At 44.2% G+C, this 20,993-nt stretch overlaps 1 protein-coding gene across 6 annotated transcripts in view; it reads right to left on the bottom strand.

Moving 5' to 3' along the window:
- LOC123760898 (dipeptidase 1) overlaps positions 1–20,993 on the bottom strand; it is a 181,091-nt gene that overhangs the window by 32,982 nt on the left and 127,116 nt on the right. For all 6 annotated transcript variants that reach the window (XR_011229383.1, XM_045746715.2, XM_045746716.2 and 3 more), the window contains 2 exons: positions 8,638–8,814; positions 7,648–7,732 (listed from right to left, as the gene is read on the bottom strand). Coding sequence is in view for 5 of the 6 variants with exons in the window: in XM_045746715.2 (XP_045602671.1) it covers positions 7,648–7,732; positions 8,638–8,814 (262 nt within the window). In the remaining variant the exon portion in view is untranslated. The remainder of the gene's footprint in view (positions 1–7,647; positions 7,733–8,637; positions 8,815–20,993) is intronic.

Genomic DNA, 20,993 nt, shown 5'->3' with positions numbered 1-20,993 from the left:
ACCTTCGTGTGTTCTGACATTTAGTTCCTGTCTCTGCTACTCGTCCTGATTGTCTGTTTCACGTTGCTTTTATTTAGTTTTTTTTTTTAGTTTTTTTTTTTTTTTTTTTTTGAGATATATACAAGAGTTGTTACATTCTTGTAGAGCCACTAGTACGCGTAGCGTTTCGGGCAGGTCCCTGGAATACGATCCCCGCCGCGAAGAATCGCTGTTACAACCAAGTACACATTTTACTGTTGCGTTAAACAGAGGCTACAGTTAAGGATTTGCGCCCAGTAAATCCTCCCCGGCCAGGATACGAACCCATGACATAGCGCTCGCGGAACGCCAGGCGAGTGTCTTACCACTACACCACGGAGACTGTTCAACGAGCTGTTTAACGCTTTTTTAGTTGTTTAACGAGCTCCCACATTTCCATTCTCTCAACGTAATTTATTCAGTTATCTCCTGTAATTCATCTGTCATCCTCCATAGCTCTGGTATCTGGTATTGCATTAGAAGACGCTAATGCCCGGTTTATATTTTTGTGTGGATATAAATGGGAGCTGCATCGTGTGAGTCCTTCCACCAACCCGTCCTCTTAGAAATAACGTCACTTTTCGGTCGTATGCGCGGCGCTATGGCCAAACTTGGACGTAATTTGAAATGAAATCGACTCACAAAAGTGACGTACTGTTCCGTTTTCTGTGTGAGTCGTCCGGCCTACTCGGACAGGTAAGGAGAGGAAACTTTCAATTAACGTTTTTCATAACGTTTTGAAACTTTATGAGAATTTCCTGCCCACTTAACCTATCAGAGGACCCTTAACTTACTGTTGTTGAAAAAAAAATCCATATTTCACAAGTTCAAGACACAGTAATTTCCAATTACTGAAGAAGCTTATCGTGCATTTAAGATGTATTTCATCTTCCGGTCTCTGTCATCTCTATCGCCTCTTTGCCTACCAATCTCTGTGCTCGTGGTTTACACTGTCAGGGTCTGTGAGTATCTTTCATATGGTGACCATGACTCCTCGTACTCTTATCCTTTCCATCCAAATGAAATAATTCATATATCCTGTCTTTGTTCTGAGGCTTCCAAGTTAGTGCTATTCGCCCTGTTCGTACGCGCACGTGGTTATACACACGTGCGTATATCATTAGCATATATTGCATTCTTTATTACTTTGACGAAATAAAGAAGCGTACATTTCTCTTTTGATCATTGCTTTAAAAAAATTTAAGTTTTAGAGGAATCTTAACTAAAAAATCTTAATTTTGTCTTGATGTTGACCTAGAATTGATCTCAGTTATTTCTTTGTTATTATCGCAAGTGTTCTTCTCTCTCTCTCCGGAGTTCACCTTCGTGTTCAAGACTAAATTGTCTTCGGAGACTACTAGTAAAGTCTCGGGAATTACTTTTTTCAGCAAGACCAGAACAGCTTAGCTTCTCCAGCTTACACCCTAGACACGGCTGTAATATGTATCATGTGTCTCCTCGTCCAGCCTGCACCCAAGACACGGCTGTAATATGTATCATGTATCGCCTCGTCCAGCCTGCACCCTAGACACGGCTGTAATATGTATCATGTATCGCCTCGTCCAGCCTGCACGCAAGACACGGCTGTAATATGTATCATGTGTCTCCTCGTCCAGCCTGCACCCAAGACACTGCTGTAATATGTATCATGCGTCTCCTCGTCCAGCCTGCACCCAAGACACTGTTGTAATATGTATCATGTATCGCCTCGTCCAGCCTACACCCAAGACACGGCTGTAATATGTATCATGTATCGCCTCGTGCACCTCGTCAACAGGGTGTACCTGGGGACATGTGTTCAGTGCAGCTACGCTGGCTACATTATATCAAACTGATTTACATGATTACCAAGATAATACACCCTTAATAAGTATAATATAACCCAGTAATATTTGTCGAGCTTATCCTTCAGACACACCTGATGGTTGTTGTAAAGTTGATCTTCCCTTATAACAGCATTACTAAGACGTCTCACAATCAGTCTCCGTGGTGTAGTGGTAAGACACTCGCCTGGCGTTCCGCGAGCGCTATGTCATGGGTTCGTATCCTGGCCGGGGAGGATTTACTGGGCGCAATTCCTTAACTGTAGCCTCTGTTTAACGCAACAGTAAAATGTGTACTTGGATGAAAAAACGATTCTTCGCGGCAGGGGATCGTATTCCAGGGACCTGCCCGAAACGCTACGCGTACTAGTGGCTCTACAAGAATGTAACAACTCTTGTATATATCTCCAAAAAAAAAAAAAAAAAAAAAAAAAAAAAAAAAAAAAAAAAAAAAAAAAAAAAAAAAAAAAAAAAAAAAAAAAAAAAAAAATCCTACTTACGGAAAATGTGACCATAGTTATGAAGAGTTCATCTCCCAAGGATGGCATCCTGTCCCCTCATTTCCTCACGCCTTAACACATGCATGAGTTTTCCTATGCAAAAACGGCAACCCGTTCTCGCACTTTCGTATAGTCAATATTGACTTATTAAATACGTGCATGCGAGACATACTAATTTATTGTGAATATTGTAGTTTACCTTGAAAAGCTTCATAGAAAACACCGACCTTACCTAACCTTCTTAGTATGTTAAGATAAGCATCTTATTGCTTCGTAATTACAATTATTACTTAACCTATTATAGGTATAGGTTAAGTAATAATTGTAGGTATACCTATACCTATTATAGGTATAGGTTAAGTAATAATTGTAATTAAGAAGCAATAAGATGCTTATCTTAACATACTAAAAAGGTTAGGTAAGGTCGGTGTTTTCTATGAAGCTTTTCAAGGTAAACTACAATATTCACAATAAATTAGTATGTCACATAAGCACTTATTTAATGTCAATATTGACTAAGAAAGTGCGAGAACGGGTTGGAAACGGACACAAGTCACCCACATATCCTCTCGAGGCTCAGGAACAAAAACCGTCAATATAACTGAGCTTTAATTGTAATAATATATCGTACTTATAACGAATTTGTCGAGTCTGCGAAACACGCGAAGCATCCGGTAGGAGAACGGCTTGGACGACCCTCCACCACCAACTTTATTAATGCATAATTAAATTATCATATATAATAACGTCCTGTTTGTTGACCAGACCACACACTAGAAGTTGAAGGGACGACGACGTTTCGGTCCGTCCTGGACCATTCTCAAGTCGATTGTGAGAATAGACCCACAATCGACTTGAGAATGATCCAGGACGGACCGAAACGTCGTCGTCCCTTCAACTTCTAGTGTGTGGTCTGGTTAACATACTTTAGCCACGTTATTGTGACTCGTCGCCTGCAACGTCCTGTTTATTACCAATCCGTTTGCGTTGATTTCTAATGCGAGTTTCTCATTAGTCATTGTTAAGTGGATGAAGATCCTCCAGCACTAGATCGTCCCGCCTATTATTACCCGCCCGCACTAATACCCCGAGAGGCTTGACTCAATGTTTCAGGCCCAGGAGAGAGGTGAACAACTTCCAGCTTCAGACTGGCCTCCAGGCTGACATGTTTCCTAACAACTGGAGCCATGTTGTCCTTTCCCTCGTCCTGTTAACTGAGTTATGAAAGATGAAAAAAGAGGTGGAAGCCTCTATATATAAGTTCATACAGAACCTCTGTCACACTACCACATCTCCCCCAGCTTAAAGACACAACCCTGGAAACACAAACCGTAACTGTGTCTATTTTCCGCTTGTTACAACTTGTAATAAAGTTGTTACATCTTGACCTAACGTGTTTATGACGTATTAGAACGTTGTTACAAATTGCTATATTGGTTGTTATAACGGGTTAAGTGTCAAAACTCGTCCGAACGTTGTGCCAACGTCGTAGTTTGTGTGTGTTTGGCGGGAGGGCCGTTAGGTCACTCCACATAAAAGTCAAATACTGACTAAATAATATTTATGTCAATAATATCGACGCTATACATCGCAACATCATCTCTTAACCTGCACTGTAAAATCTTCCAGAAACAATATACCAAAATTACCTTACCTAGTCTTTGATAAGCCATAGATATGAAATGTATTATTTCAATGTTGAGAACAAACAACATTTGTCAATATAATGTATGAAAGAATTATCCTGTCAGTATGTCTGCTGTAAGTCAAATATTGACTTAAGTCAATATTTGATTTAAAGCTTGAAATAAAAATTTGAACGAAGACGATGATATATAGCACCCGAGGGAGCCTTGTGGGGCTCCCAGTCGAGCCCACACATGACGTCTACCGCCCCTATATACAGTATTTGCAATTATTTTATTTGCAACTTTATTACACAAAATGAGTTACAACAATGAACACATACAAATTATAAAGTTAATTGTCACAGACTGTCTAGTTCCTCCAACTCTTCACATTGCGAGCAGGAGCCACGAATGCATTTTGCATTTCTCCTCTGTATTGTCCTGCTGAGGCGCTGGAAAAGAAAGCTGGCGACTATTGGGTCTATTGTTGTTTCGATTAGTTTAGAACCCAGATCCTTTAAAAAACAGGCGGCAATTTTATCCCAGACGCCATGTGTCTTCGAGGCAATGCGGGCAAAATTGTAATGGTGATCTCTGTATTTACGAGACTTGGGTGGTTCCTTTTGGGTGGCAGCACCACCCGGATGTGCAAACACTGAAGTCATTGTAGGTGTTAGCCAAGGATCAAATGTACGCGTATTCCCCCACTAACTGTCTACCATTCTTCCAGGTGTTCACTGTAGTCTTATATTGATGAGCAACAGGTAACGGGCCTCTCTCTCTGCTGGACAATCTGCTGTGGTAAGGCTCCTCTTAATGATATCATTGACTTCACTGTCGTTCGGGTACTATTCCCTTGTGCTTTGGCATAGCAGGCCATGCTGGCCATACCTCTCAGCCACTTCTTCGCTCCAAACACAAATATTTGTTGTAGAATGAGGCAACAAGGCGGAGGGCCGCAGCAATTCAAAGGATCTGCAGTGTAAGACGTGTGCCAGTTGCTGACACTAAGGTTACTAAAATGAAGTTACCTGCATGAGGAGTTGCTACAGCTCTAAGTTGAGCAGTGTCATGTTGTTGCAGTACCTAGGTACATTGTAGCTGCTTGGTCTACAATGGGGCCATCCCAGATAGATTGCTTGTGGGGCTTTAGATGCACGTGTAGTCATTGCATTGTATTTTATAGATGATGTTTGGAGTGCTGGACCTACGAGAGAGACCCACTTAATGGTGAAATGTATAAAACTGAGCGTGTACCCTTCTTGTTGGCTTAAGTAATTCGGTAAGATTTCCTTCGCCAGGTTTTCAGATGCTGCTGAAGAGGATAGGAATGCTGAAGAGGATAGGAATGCTGGTTCAGCAATCTGCGTTGCTGTATGAACACAGAGAGCCCCGAGTCTGACAAGACAGGAGGTTTGTTTCCACTTTGAGTTACTGATTGAAAGGTTAAGGGCCTTTTTCTAACAGTGATTTCAGTAAGCTGTTGTGATCCTCTAGCTTAAGAGTATTATAAGACACTGAACATCTAAGAAAGTAGGTCAGCCTGGGGAGGGACAAACAGTTGGTGATGAGGTATAGAGTGCATCGTGAGCATCAATGTCTTCAATCCTCTCGTCCATCATCTTCAGATCAGCGATTTTGTTTTACCAGGGATATCGTCGTTTGCCTTCGATCCAAGAGGAGCTCCTTAGGAGTTTCCTCACTTTGAGATATCCTCATCTGAGTAACTTATGGTTATTTTATTTTTATAAGATGCAATTTTATTTTGCTGTGTTTACGTATCTCATTATTTCTGTTCTTCATCGTTACTACATGATATATGTTGATACACGATACTTACTGCTGGTCACAAGAGTGTGGATGAGGTTAGGATCAAAGTTAATTATAGCATACGTCGTGAAGCAGTTGGATTCGCTCTGGAAGTAGTGTGTTAATTTCCAGACAGTAAATCTTGTTTCCAGAGTTGCTGAAGCCCGTAGTGTGTGTGTCACTGCAGGCATAGTGCCAAGACTGAGTGCCGCAGTAAGCTCTTGAGAGTTGTGGAGAATCCTAGCCTCCCATATGTACTTTATGACGACGCAGAGTTTACCACAGTTGAGATTGGTGAATTATACAGTGGGCACTGGATGATGGCGCTCTAGTTCCTCAATTACCAGTGATGGCCGGCTACTTGAGATGACCCAAGAGAGCGTAAGGTCGGTGAGCAACCCGTCCTCTTAAAAATAACGTCACTTTTGGCTCGTATGCGCACTATGGCCAAATTTGGACGTAATTTGAAATGAAATCGACTCACACAAGTGACGTACTGTTCCGTTTTCTGTTTGAGTCGTCCGGCCCTCCTCCGCAAGCTTGGAAGAGGAATTTCCAATTAACGTTTTCATACCGTTTTGAAACTTTGAGAATTTCCTGCCCACCAAATATATCAGAGGACCCTTAACTTACTGTTGTTGAAAAAAAAATTCCTAATTTATTTTCAATTTCTTTTTCATTTTCAAATTACGTCCATATTCGGCCATACGGGCAAACGGCCAAAAGCGACGTTCTTTTTAAGAGGACAGGTTGGAGGCCCAGACACAGCTTCATGCGAGTGCTCACCATCTCTGGGAACACATTGTGAGTTAGGATCTCAAGGCAACCTACCCATCACAATTTGATGTCAAACTCTCCAACGGAATGTGATGTACCGTATATCATAGCGGCCCACAAACATTCAATTTTTTCAATTATCCACTGGTTAGGGTAGGGTAAGTTTGGGCAATTTAATACATCATTTTCTGACCGTTGTGACAACTCGAGCGGACGGGCAACTCAGGGATGATGCTAGAGTCCATTTGCTAATGAGTTGCAAATGGGGGAAGCTGGAAGAGTGGCCACGCATACAAGCACGTCACGTTCTTGCATGATACATGCTTGCACTAGCTAACACAATACTGCTGAATATGAAGTTTTCCACCACCATTTATCATCTAAGTGATGTGCATGAAATATATATGAGCCGGCTGACACATGCTCTGTTATTGTAATGTTTACATGCGAATTATGTTACGTTTAGTGGCCTTATTATACCACGGAAGCAATATACATAAATATGATACTTCGAAAATTTGGCTTTTTACACATTAACAGGTCATAGATTATCTACTTAGCTGCTCTTTGTGAAATGCCCAATAAAATCTTGACCACTCCAGATAATGAGGTTGTAATCAGTTTTATATATTTGCAATAATTGTAAACATTTATGTAGCATGGTTGTAAACAATCATGTTTATTCTTGACCAGACCACACACTAGAAGGTGAAGGGACACGACGCTTCGGTCCGTCCTGGACCATTCTTGACTTGAATCGACTTGAGAATGGTCCAGGACGGACCGAAACGTCGTCGTCCCTTCACCTTCTAGTGTGTGGTCTGGTCAACATACTTTAGCCACGTTATTGTAACTCATCGCCTGCTCATGTTTATTCTATTTATTTTTTAACTAGCCTAAAAACACTTGACAAAGATTTAAAAATCTCTTGAAAGTCGTTGTAATTTTAAGAAAATGCTTTGCTTTACTCGCTTTTCATAAATAAATTAACATATACCTTAAACTTCCACACAAGTTGATCACATAATCATGACCGCCACGCACAAGGTCCCCGCCCTAAACCCTCCGAGTGTTATAGTGGAACATACGTACCTATTACGTCCTTAATAGAAGCCGCCTCGCCGCACGTCAGGAAGTCATTGTAGAAACTGACCATCACGATGCCCTCGTTCACCGCCTGCAGTAGAAAACGATAAGATAACGTCGGTTGCTGTCAATTCAAATCTCTTCATGTCAACTCGAGGTAAATCGCGCCAAGCTCACTTCTGCTCACAGTCTGAATTCAAATCATTCTCCTCCGTGTCAGTGCTCTGACTATCACCTTCTGGAACATTTACTCTCTAAGATACCTCGAAACATTCGAACTTGAGTTGAATATAAAACTAGAATTGGTGAAGAAGGAAGCGCATCTTCAAGGAGGAAAATATTAAGCTTCAAAATCACCTGCAGATGGGAGAGAAGGGGGGATGAGAAGTGGAGCAAACACAAGAAATTCAGGATTAAGACAAGGAAAAGTGATAAGAAATGTGCAGCATTCGAGTATGATAACCCTTTTACTGCCCTCGAAGGTGATTGTTGCAAGGATAAAGTTATCGATGACCAGAGTAATACACACAAGTTCAGCACCGATACAAAAGGCGCTGACAAGAGAGGTAAGAATATTTTCATTGAAAGAAACTCATAGGTTATGTATATGGAGAGGATAACTTTACAGTATTCCCTTAAGTCCCCGTGGCGCAGTGGTAAAACTCACCCCACCCCTACCCCCACACCCTCCCGCTTCGCCAGTTTGGCCTGGGTTCGTCTCCTGGCCGGGGAGGATTGACTAGTCGCCAGTCCTTAACTGCAGGCCCCTGTTTCCCCAGCAGTGAATGACTGCCTGGTTGTTTACCCATTTGACGGGTCGTATTCTGCGCAAAAAATTTGGATTAAAGACCTGTCCGAAACGCTAGTGGCTTTACAACGATGTACTCCATAACTTTATAACGCGCTCCTGACTTTATAATACCTAAACAACGAAAGAAAGAAGCAGAAAAGGTTACCAAGACGTAGGTGACGACGCTGGGAAGACCGGGCACTCACCAGGGAACTGAGGATGTCGTCGGGGACGTTCCTCTCAATGTCACAGAGGGCGCGGGCTGCTGAGTGAGAGAATATGACGGGGGCGCGGGAGGAGGCCACCACGTCCCGCGCCGTCCTGGCCGAGGCGTGAGCCACGTCCACCATCAATCCCACGCGGTTCATCTCCCGGATAATCTCCTGAAAGTGGATATGGTGGCAGTCAGGGTTCTGCCTCAGTGCAGGTGGAAGGGACGGTTAGGTGGAAGAGTTATGTACGTGTGGTTATCGAAGGAGGGGTGATATGGTTATCTTGAGGTTATCTTGAGATGATTTCGGGGCTTTAGTGTCCCCGCGGCCCGGTCCTCGACCAGGCCTCCACCCCCCAGAAAGCAGCCCGTGACAGCTGACTAACACCTAGGTACCTATTTTACTGCTAGGTAACAGGGGCATAGGGTGAAAGAAACTCTGCCCATTGTTTCTCGCCGGCGCCTGGGATCGAACCCAGGACCACTAGTCCAGCGTGCTGTCAGCTCGGCCGACCGGCTCCCTTGTTTATTGTGTGGGGGGAAGTATTTATTGCAACTACACACAACAGCACCAAGCCCAATGATGGTTATGTGGAAATTGAAATTGAAAATTAAATAAGTTACTGATGTAAAATACACACAAAGGGATGAGGTAGCTCAAGCTATTATCACCCCGTTCAGTACATCGTGTTAATACATACATAGACACACACATCACAAATAAACATATTACCGAACATTCTGAGAGATAAACATATACATTTCCTCCTTTACACAAGTAGTATGGTATCAGACGTACACACAAATACTTTTATGACCTAGGTATACTGTATAGACAATTTGCAAGAGACATGCAGATAATTCAACAAAAGATTATACAGTCTTGGTGCAAAATTCTTATATATCTCTCAAGAATCATCAACCTTTCCGTTATGTGGAAGAGCTCATGGGATGGTGGTGATAAGGTTATGTGGAAGTGTTCATGGGATGATGATGATAAGGTTATGTGGAAGTGTTCATGGGATGATGATAAGGTCATGTGGAAGTGTTCATGGGATGGTGATGATAAGGTTATGTGAAAGTGTCCATGGGATGGTGATGATAAGGTTATGTGAAAGTGTCCATGGGATGGTGATGATAAGGTTATGTGAAAGTGTTCATGGGATGATGATAAGGTTATGTGAAAGTGTCCATGGGATGGTGATGATAAGGTTATGTTGAAGTGTTCATGGTAATTTTGTATGGGGTTATCTCCAGGTGTTCTTGGAATGTAATAAGTTAGATGGAAAAATTCATAATACGGTGATGACAGAATAATGTGTAGATTCAGATTGTGTAGTGATGCTCAGAGAAATGAATCCCCGGAGGCCGGTGTCAATCCCGACCTGGCGAGCTTTCCCGATGGAGATTTTCAAGTAGTGATGCTGGGAGGTTAGGCTGACAAGATGAGCTCATCTGAGTTTCAAATGTAACACTATTGAGGTTAATGTTGACCAGGAAGACATTTGCGGGCCGGCCACATGGTGGTGCGAGCCTCACAAGTGTTCTCCAAGGAGCTGAAGGGATGGCCCACACACCCTAATAGCACACATTATCCTCACTACGCGGCACCTGCGTCTCAACCGCTCCAATGATCCTTCAGCGAATGAGTTTGAAACTTTTTTTGCCGAGTTTTACACAGATGACGAAAGATAAACAGATGATCATAAACATTTACGGCTTTATTTTGTGAAGTTGTACAGAGTGTGGGAACACATGATGAGCCTTTATGACCCGTCACGCTCAATGGATTATGTCAGTAATCAACCCACGTTAATAGTTGCCAACCGAGGAGTCCCTCAACATTATATCACATGGCATTTGTCTCATACACTGGCTATCTTTTTTTGTGTATTTTCTCGCTTGACAATTTTTTGCAGCAACTGGTATTGCAATAGTCAGGCATATATCAATGCATATTCAAATTTTTTTTCAATAATTTGAATCGCAATAGAACATTACAAATTATTTAGTGTTTCGCTATAAATAAAATTCTTTTAATTGAATATATTACGGCTTCGTATCCCGATATTTAATTTCCATGTCATTGTAAATTAAATAAAAACAAATAGTAATTATATACAAAACAAATAATCTAATCTTATTTAATTTCAAACGCCGCTGTTATTGGACAATCCACATTCAGTGTGAATGGATGCAGACCGCCGGACAGCACACAGCAGGTCTCATAATGCTTAATACTAAGTAAAGGTTATCACTAGTGTCCAGCGTCATAGAGAAGCCGAGTGTAACCCACACCTCTCTCTCTCCCTCTCCCCCTCTCTCTCTCTCTCTCTCTCTCCCCCTCCCTCTCTCTCTCTCTCTCTCTCTCTCTCTCTCTCTCTCTCTCTCTCTCTCTCTCTCTCTCTCTCTCTCTCTCTCTCTCTCTCCCCCTCCCTCCCTCTCTCTCTCTATCATCCGCGAGAGAGAGAGACTTCAGAGAACTGAAGCAGGCCAGGAACACACCAGATAACAGCTTGTGAGTCTTTGAGATTCTGGGATGTGTTGTGATGAGCAAGTGAGAGAAGGGGGTGGGCAAGCGAGATTAGGGGGATGGGCAAGCGAGATTAGGGGGTGGGCAAGCGAGATTAGGGGGGTGGGCAAGTGAGATTAGGGGGTGGGCAAGTGAGATTAGGGGGTGGGCAAGTGAGATTAGGGGGTGGGCAAGTGAGATTAGGGGGTGGGCAAGTGAGATTAGGGGGTGGGCAAGTGAGATTAGGGGGTGGGCAAGTGAGATTAGGGGGTGGGCAAGTGAGATTAGGGGGTGGGCAAGTGAGATTAGAAGGATGGGCAAGTGAGATTAGGGGGATGGGCAAGTGAGATTAGAGGTTGGGCAAGTGAGATTAGAGGCTGGGCAAGTGAGATTAGAGGCTGGGCAAGTGAGATTAGGGGGTGGGCAAGTGAGATTAGGGGGTGGGCAAGTGAGATTAGGGGGTGGGCAAGTGAGATTAGGGGGTGGGCAAGTGAGATTAGGGGGTGGGCAAGTGAGATTAGGGGGTGGGCAAGTGAGATTAGGGGGTGGGCAAGTGAGATTAGGGGGATGGGCAAGTGAGATTAGGGGGATGGGCAAGTGAGATTAGGGGTTGGGCAAGTGAGATTAGGGGATGGGCAAGTGAGATTAGAGGATGGGCAAGTGAGATTAGAGGTTGGGCAAGTGAGATTAGAGGTTGGGCAAGTGAGATTAGAGGTTGGGCAAGTGAGATTAGAGGTTGGGCAAGTGAGATTAGAGGTTGGGCAAGTGAGATTAGAGGTTGGGCAAGTGAGATTAGAGGTTGGGCAAGTGAGATTAGAGGATTGGCAAGTGAGATTAGAGGATTGGCAAGTGAGATTAGAGGTTGGGCAAGTGAGATTAGAGGTTGGGCAAGTGAGATTAGAGGTTGGGCAAGTGAGATTAGAGGATAGGCAAGTGAGATTAGAGGATAGGCAAGTGAGATTAGAGGTTGGGCAAGTGAGATTAGAGGATGGGCAAGTGAGATTAGAGGTTGGGCAAGTGAGATTAGAGGTTGGGCAAGTGAGATTAGAGGATTGGCAAGTGAGATTAGAGGATTGGCAAGTGAGATTAGAGGATTGGCAAGTGAGATTAGAGGATTGGCAAGTGAGATTAGAGGATAGGCAAGTGAGATTAGAGGTTGGGCAAGTGAGATTAGAGGTTGGGCAAGTGAGATTAGAGGATTGGCAAGTGAGATTAGAGGATTGGCAAGTGAGATTAGAGGATTGGCAAGTGAGATTAGAGGATTGGCAAGTGAGATTAGAGGATTGGCAAGTGAGATTAGAGGATAGGCAAGTGAGATTAGAGGATAGGCAAGTGAGATTAGAGGATTGGCAAGTGAGATTAGAGGATTGGCAAGTGAGATTAGAGGATAGGCAAGTGAGATTAGAGGATAGGCAAGTGAGATTAGAGGATAGGCAAGTGAGATTAGAGGATAGGCAAGTGAGATTAGAGGTTGGGCAAGTGAGATTAGAGGATAGGCAAGTGAGATTAGAGGTTGGGCAAGTGAGATTAGAGGTTGGGCAAGTGAGATTAGAGGTTGGGCAAGTGAGATTAGAGGATTGGCAAGTGAGATTAGAGGATAGGCAAGTGAGATTAGAGGTTGGGCAAGTGAGATTAGAGGTTGGGCAAGTGAGATTAGAGGTTGGGCAAGTGAGATTAGAGGTTGGGCAAGTGAGATTAGAGGTTGGGCAAGTGAGATTAGAGGATGGGCAAGTGAGATTAGAGGTTGGGCAAGTGAGATTAGAGGTTGGGCAAGTGAGATTAGAGGATTGGCAAGTGAGATTAGAGGATTGGCAAGTGAGATTAGAGGTTGGGCAAGTGAGATTAGAGGTTGGGCAAGTGAGATTAGAGGATAGGCAAGTGAGATTAGAGGATAGGCAAGTGAGATTAGAGGTTGGGCAAGTGAGATTAGAGGATGGGCAAGTGAGATTAGAGGTTGGGCAAGTGAGATTAGAGGTTGGGCAAGTGAGATTAGAGGATTGGCAAGTGAGATTAGAGGATTGGCAAGTGAGATTAGAGGATTGGCAAGTGAGATTAGAGGATTGGCAAGTGAGATTAGAGGATAGGCAAGTGAGATTAGAGGTTGGGCAAGTGAGATTAGAGGTTGGGCAAGTGAGATTAGAGGATTGGCAAGTGAGATTAGAGGATTGGCAAGTGAGATTAGAGGATTGGCAAGTGAGATTAGAGGATTGGCAAGTGAGATTAGAGGATTGGCAAGTGAGATTAGAGGATAGGCAAGTGAGATTAGAGGATAGGCAAGTGAGATTAGAGGATTGGCAAGTGAGATTAGAGGATTGGCAAGTGAGATTAGAGGATAGGCAAGTGAGATTAGAGGATAGGCAAGTGAGATTAGAGGATAGGCAAGTGAGATTAGAGGATAGGCAAGTGAGATTAGAGGTTGGGCAAGTGAGATTAGAGGATAGGCAAGTGAGATTAGAGGTTGGGCAAGTGAGATTAGAGGTTGGGCAAGTGAGATTAGAGGTTGGGCAAGTGAGATTAGAGGATTGGCAAGTGAGATTAGAGGATTGGCAAGTGAGATTAGAGGATAGGCAAGTGAGATTAGAGGTTGGGCAAGTGAGATTAGAGGATAGGCAAGTGAGATTAGAGGTTGGGCAAGTGAGATTAGAGGATAGGCAAGTGAGATTAGAGGTTGGGCAAGTGAGATTAGAGGTTGGGCAAGTGAGATTAGAGGTTGGGCAAGTGAGATTAGAGGATAGGCAAGTGCCAAACTTGAAACCCTTAAAGTTTTACGTGTTTTTCTAATAATACCAATGGAACCAAATAATTCAAACAAGTGTATTTGGAAAAACTTCCAAATCGCAGCCTGATATACGAGGCGCAGCCCGAGTTACGAGGCGCAGCCTGAGTTACGAGGCGCAGCTTGAGTTACAAGGCACAGCCCGAGTTACGAGGCGCAGCCCGAAATAAGAGGCGCAGCCCGAAATAAGAGGCGCAGCCCGAAATAAGAGGCGCAGCCCGAAATAAGAGGCGCAGCCCGAAATAAGAGGCGCAGCCCGAAATAAGAGGCGCAGCCCGAAATAAGAGGCGCAGCCCGAAATAAGAGGCGCAGCCCGAAATAAGAGGCGCAGCCCGAAATAAGAGGCGCAGCCCGAAATAAGAGGCGCAGCCCGAAATAAGAGGCGCAGCCTGAGTTACGAGGCGCAGCCTGAGTTACGAGGCGCAGCCTGAGTTACGAGGCGCAGCCTGAGACACGAGGCACAGCCTGAGACACGAGGCGCAGCCTGAGACACGAGGCGCAGCCTGAGACACGAGGCGCAGCCCGAAATACGAGGCGCAGCCTGAGACACGAGGCGCAGCCTGAGTTACGAGGCGCAGCCTGAGACACGAGGCGCAGCCTGAGACACAGCCGCTGGTCATCAATGCCACGCCGGTGGGAGCGGGTCACAGAAGCAGCAACTCCGGAGCGTCACCAGATTAATCTGCATCAAGGGGATGTTATTGGAGCTGGCTGACGTGTTATTAGTGGGAGCAGCGTCGGGGGGAAGAGGCAGTCAGCGTGTGTTGTGTCCTCTCACACCGTCTTGTGTCTTCATGTCTCCATTATGTTAACATCTGCCGCGGTAGTATACAATACTCTAGCCTCGGGATACCTTCACTAATATATATATTAGAGAATGTCTGTCTGTCCAAAGGTGGAGGGACACAGTTGGGGCCTCACCAAAATGTGCAGAGTAAATGGTCTAGTGTATGGGGAGGAGTTAGCCTGGCTGGAGTAGGGCTATATTAAATGCTATACGAAATATTACCTGTAGTGATCCTGAAAGAAACTCTGCCCATTGTTTCTCGCCGGCGCCTGAGATCGAACCCAGGAGCACAAGATCACAAGTCCAGCGTGCTGTCCGCTCGGCTCAACCCTATAAGGTAAGCTCATAGGGTTGGTCATATACAGCATTGGTGTGTTACGCTCGAAGGACTTCGAAGAATGAGATAAAGGAGCTCAGCATAAGATTTATCACTGTAGAAACCGGAGAATCAGAAACGCTGAAGTCAACCAAGTTAAAGTTGGAAGAAAAGAAAGTGCCGAAGAAGTTGCTTTGTAAGCAGGAGGAGACATGGAGTCGTCCGAGTGAAACAAAGGAGGAGAAGAAGACAGCCAGAAGTCTTGACACATTTTTAGCACGAGCCCGGATGCTGGTCTCAGAATTTGATGATTATGCACATTCATGATTTAAGGAAGTTGTGCTTAATGGTGGGAAGGATAGATATTTCATATTTCCTTACAGAGATACATGGAGATGGTTGTAGTGGGAGTCAGTTGCTAGGAGGGTCCTTTTCTTTATTTCAGTTTATTTGGAGAAGGGTTAATTAAATTTAGATTATCGTGAAGGAGGAAAATTAAAGGGTGATAAGAGCTTCCATACAGCAAAAGCACCTAAGTTACTATTGCTGTTTATACTTTGGTGAATTGCGCAATAGAGTTAAGTGAAGAAAAATCATGATTAAAAGCCCCTGATCTTGGTCCAGTTAACAAAGTAGGAAAGAGATCCCACAACGCAATGAACAGAGATGAGTGTTTGATGGATGGGAAGATCGCAAATTAACAGAATCATTGCAATTATCTCTAAAAAGTCTGTATTATGTATTAAGTGTTTCAGATTGTATGAATGACATTCAGTTGCTTCTCCTTGAATATAAATGTGATAAAAGATTTATTCCAATAATTTTTGTGAGCTATGAAATCTACCTACAAAACAGGTTCATCGTTAGGAATAAATAAATTATATCCAGATTAAGGCGTTTCATAAAGTATCTAGAGAAGTTTGGAAATTTGGAACATCAGTAAATACATTCAGTGATTCGGGTTCAGTGTTCATTCTTGTTTACTGATGTAGAATATTGCTCGAGCTTCTCTCACCGTAGCGAGACTTTCACGGCGCTAACCCGACCAGCCTCGTGTCTGTCTGTGTGATAGATGGTTATCTGGAGATGATTTCGGGGCTTTAGTGTCCCCGCGGCCCGGTCCTCGACCAGGCCTCCACCCCCAGGAAGCAGCCCGTGACAGCTGACTAACACCCAGGTACCTATTTTACTGCTAGGTAACAGGGGCATAGGGTGAAAGAAACGTTGCCCATTGTTTCTCGCCGGCGCCTGGGATCGAACCCAGGACCACAGGATCACAAGTCCAGCGTGCCGTCCGCTCGGCCGACCGGCTCCCTCAATGGTAATTGAATCGACGTCTGCAGTCATCCAGGTAGTCTCCTTGTCACATAAGGAGACTACCTGGCTCCTTGTGGCTCCTTGTATAGTGACCACCAGTCACGAATTTAATAAGGACTTGTAGTTTGGGACCGGTAGTGGTGGTGTGGGTGACGGAGTCTGATGTCTGATGAGCTTAGACGAAAAAGAGAGAGTATTAGGGAGCCGGTCGGCCGAGCGGACAGCACACTGGATTTGTGATCCTGTGGTTCTGGGTTCGATCCCAGGCGCCGGCGAATAACAATGGGCAGAGTTTCTTTCACCCTATGCCCCTGTTACCTAGCAGTAAAATAGGTACCTGGGTGTTAGTCAGCTGTCACGGGCTGCTTCCAGGGGGTGGAGGGCTGGTGGAGGACCGGGCCGCGGGGACGCTAAGCCCCGAAATCATCTCAAGATAACTTCAAGATAACCTGAGATAGTAACGATGACAATACTACAGAACAAAGCTGTGACTGTTGCAGCTAGGGTACACCTAGGACATTGTATGATGCAGCTAGGGTACACCTAGGACATTATATGATGCAGCTAGGGTACACCTAGGACATTGTATGATGCAGCTAGGGTACACCTAGGACATTGTATGATGCAGCTAGGGTACACCTAGGACATTGTATGATGCAGCTAGGGTACACCTAGGACATTGTATGATGCAGCTAGGGTACACCTAGGACATTGTATGATGCAGCTAGGGTACACCTAGGACATTGTATGATGCAGCTAGGGTACACCTAGGACATTGTATGATGCAGCTAGGGTACACCTAGGGCATTGTATGATGCAGCTAGGGTACACCTAGGACATTGTATGATGCAGCTAGGGTACACCTAGGGCATTGTATGATGCAGCTAGGGTACACCTAGGGCATTGTATGATGCAGCTAGGGTACACCTAGGACATTGTATGATGCAGCCAGGGTACACCTTGGACATTGTATGATGCAGCTAGGGTACACCTAGGGCATTGTATGATGCAGCTAGGGTACACCTAGGACATTGTATGATGCAGCTAGGGTACACTTAGAGCGCTGTAGCTAGGGTACCGTATGATCCGGCTCACTGTTATCAGTAACAGAGCCGAGGCACTGAAGCAAGCACGCCCAAGGTCTCTCAGTACTCGAGGAACCGCCAGCACAGAAACCTCGACCAGAACCAGTCTAGAAAAGTGCTTTTAGTGTTCAATTTATTCCAGAATAGAAAGTGCAAATCCAATTTAGAGTTTCAGAAAAATATATATTGCAAAATCCAATTTTTTGACACGGTGGGCGTTTTTTTTACTTATTTTTATTTCTGTTCATGAACTCTGAAGGTAAATGATTTGAGAAATAGTTCATTGACACACATTGACACACACACGCATGTACACCTACGTACTGACGTGCATAAGCGACCACACACACACACACACACACACACACACACACACACAGGGGAATCGACCGGGTAGACAAGGATAAACTATTCAGCACGGGTAGTCCACAAACAAGGGGACACAGGTGGAAACTGAGTACCCACATGAGCCACAGGGACGTTAGAAAGAACTTTTTCAGTGTCAGAGTAGTTAACAGGTGGAATGCATTAGGCAGTGTTGTGGTGGAGGCTGACTCCATACACAGTTTCAAATGTAGGTATGATAGAGCCCAGTAGGCTCAGGAATCTGTACACCTGTTGATTGACAGTTGAGAGGCGGGACCAAAGAGCCAAAACTCAACCCCCGCAAGCACAAATAGGTGAGTACACACACACACACACACACACACACACACACACACACACACACACACACACACACACACACACACACACACACACACTAGGTGAGTACAACTGGGAGTTGCTGGTTCAATCCCAGGGGGCAAAATGAAAGTCCTGGATCAAAGATTTCTTTTCCATGATGCCTCTGTTCACCTTACAGTGAATAGAATCCTGGGAGTTTGACAGCTGTCGCGGGGTTCATCCTGGGGATATGTGTATGTGTGTGTATGTGTGTGTGTGTGTGTGTGTGTGTGTGTGTGTGTGTGTGTGTGTGTGTGTGTGTGTGTGTACGTACTCACCTCACTTGCGGGGGTTGAGTTTCGGCTGTTTGGTCCCGCCTCTCAACTGTCAATCAATTAGTGGTTTCTTTTACTCTCCCTCTATTCCTCTCTCTCTCCCTTTTCTCTATTTCTCTCTCCCTGTTGTCTATTCCTGAATGTATTTTTCTGAAGTTGGTAATTTTATATTTTATAAACCATTTTTCTTGGAGTAGTTCAGTCACTTGAATGGCTGAACCTGTCATCAGCATCAGGTAGACTTTTATTGACACCATATTCCCTAACACATAATAGCCGATGATTGTTAAAAATCTTGTCATTTGTTGACACATTATTACCTCGAGAAATGTGCTCACAATTGAAAGTAGTTACATTGGTCATTTGGTCAATATAGTTGACGACCACTGAATGACTCTTCTGTTTTGGGACGGGAACTGTATCTGCCTTCATCCCAACCCGTTCTCGCACTTTCGTACAGTCAATATTGGCTTATTTAATAAGTGCATATGTGACATACTAATTTATTGTGAATATTTTAGTTTACCTTGAAAAGCTTCATAGAAAACACTGACCTTACCTAACCTTCTTAGTATGTTAAGATAAGCTTCTTATTGCTTCTTAATTACAATTATTACTTAACCTATTATAGGTATAGGTTAAGTAATAATTGTAATTACGAAGCAATAAGATACTTATCTTAACATACTAAGAAGGTTAGGTAAGGTCGGTGTTTTCTATGAAGCTTTTCAAGGTAAACTAAAATATTCACAATCAATTAGTATGTCACATGTCCACGTACTTAAGTCAATATTGACTATACGAAAGTGCGAGAACGGGTTGCTTCATCCATAGGGAGGCCGTACTCCCAGAGGAAGGCTGAGCCGGTAGAAGCAACTGGGAGAGGTTAAGCCAACAGGTTTGCTCAATTCCGTAACAGTTTTGGGCTGACCTTATCCGGCCCATTTTTTCTAATCTATTTCCAGTGAATTAGCGACTTCATTCTGTTGATTAACCACTGTACACAACTCTGACACAGTGCTTGGATGAACTTGTGAAGCATGTCTTACAATCTTGAGGTTACCTTGAGATGATTTCGGGGCTTTTAGTGTCCCCGCGGCCCGGTCCTCGACCAGGCCTCCACCCCCAGGAAGCAGCTCGTGACAGCTGACTAACACCCAGGTACCTATTTTACAGCTAGGTAACAGGGGCATAGGGTGAAAAACTCTGCCCATTGTTTCTCGCCGGCGCCCGGGATCTAGATCAAAATCCTCTGACGACAGTAAAATGGTCTGCCAGGGGGTTAGCCATTTCCTGACTATCGGTTCTCACTGTCACATTATCTCGATTCAGCGGTGGAATTGTGTTCCGAGATGAGTATCCACGCCAAGCATTGACCAAGGACCACCAGACACTGGGTTAAACACCTCCTGAGGCAGGTTTGATTGCAACCTGTCCTCTTAAAAAGAACGTTGCTTTTGGCCGTTTGCACTTATGGCCGAATTTGGACGTAATTTGAAAATGAAAAAAAATTGAAAATAAATTTGGGATTTTTTTTTTCAACAACAGTAAGTTAAGGGTCCTCTGATAGGTTAGGTGGGCAAGAAATTCTCATAAAGTTTCAAAACGTTATGAAAAACGTTAATTTAAAGTGTCCTCTCATAACCTCTGCGCGTACGCCGGACGACTCAAATAGAAAACGGAACAGAACGTCGCTTTTGTGAGTTGATTTCATTTCAAATTACGTCCAAATTTGGCCATAGTGCGCATACCAGCCAAAAGTGACGTTATTTTTAAGAGGACGGGTTGTTGATTTTGGTGACAGGTTCCGGGAGACTTTTGACCACATCAGTCTCGTCTGGGAATGTTCCTTTTGCGAGTAGAAGTACACCACGTTTTCTATTTTCTCGAGGCCTAGTTATTGCCTCAACTGTCATCTAATATTGATAACCAAACCATGGCTTTCTTTGTTTCTTGTTCTGTCTTTCTATACTTGTCTCTCCCTTTTTATCTCGCGTTCCTTCCTTTTTTCTCTCTCTCTCTTTTATAACTACCTTTCTATGTTTCATTCTCTCTTTCTATGTTTCATTCTCTCTCACTTGCTTTCTAAATGTTATAACTAAGACTAAGTTTCATTGGAAATATCCTCGCTCCTTCAAAATAAAACAACAAGCTAAGAACTACTAACGATAGTCTCCAGCTGTTCTCCCCTTCTCTTCTCTGTGTCCCGCCAGTTGCCCTTCTCTCTCCTGTAACAGTCAGTGGCTTAGAGCAATAAAACTACCTCAGTCGCTCCAGCAAACTTTATCCCCCATTTCTCACCTCCGTGTGGGTGAAATATATGTTGCGGTGATGTGTGGCCGCCAGGTCTCTCCTCTCCCTTGGCGGGAGGGAGGGGGGGATATGTAGCTTTGTGAAGAGAACACAGAGACGGCACCACTCCCGTGCCAGGTAAGTCCACTACGGGCTCACCATAGCCCTTGCTACTTGCCCTGCTCCTGTGCCAGGTAAGTTACGGGCTCACCATAGCCCGTGCTACTTGGAACCTGTTCCGAGTAGCTGAATCTATAACAACAGG

Source organism: Procambarus clarkii, chromosome 3, assembly GCF_040958095.1.
Source record: "Procambarus clarkii isolate CNS0578487 chromosome 3, FALCON_Pclarkii_2.0, whole genome shotgun sequence".
Taxonomy (NCBI): Eukaryota; Metazoa; Arthropoda; class Malacostraca; order Decapoda; family Cambaridae; genus Procambarus; species Procambarus clarkii.
Note: the sequence above shows the minus strand (reverse complement) of the source record. Positions and strands in the feature narration are given on the sequence as shown.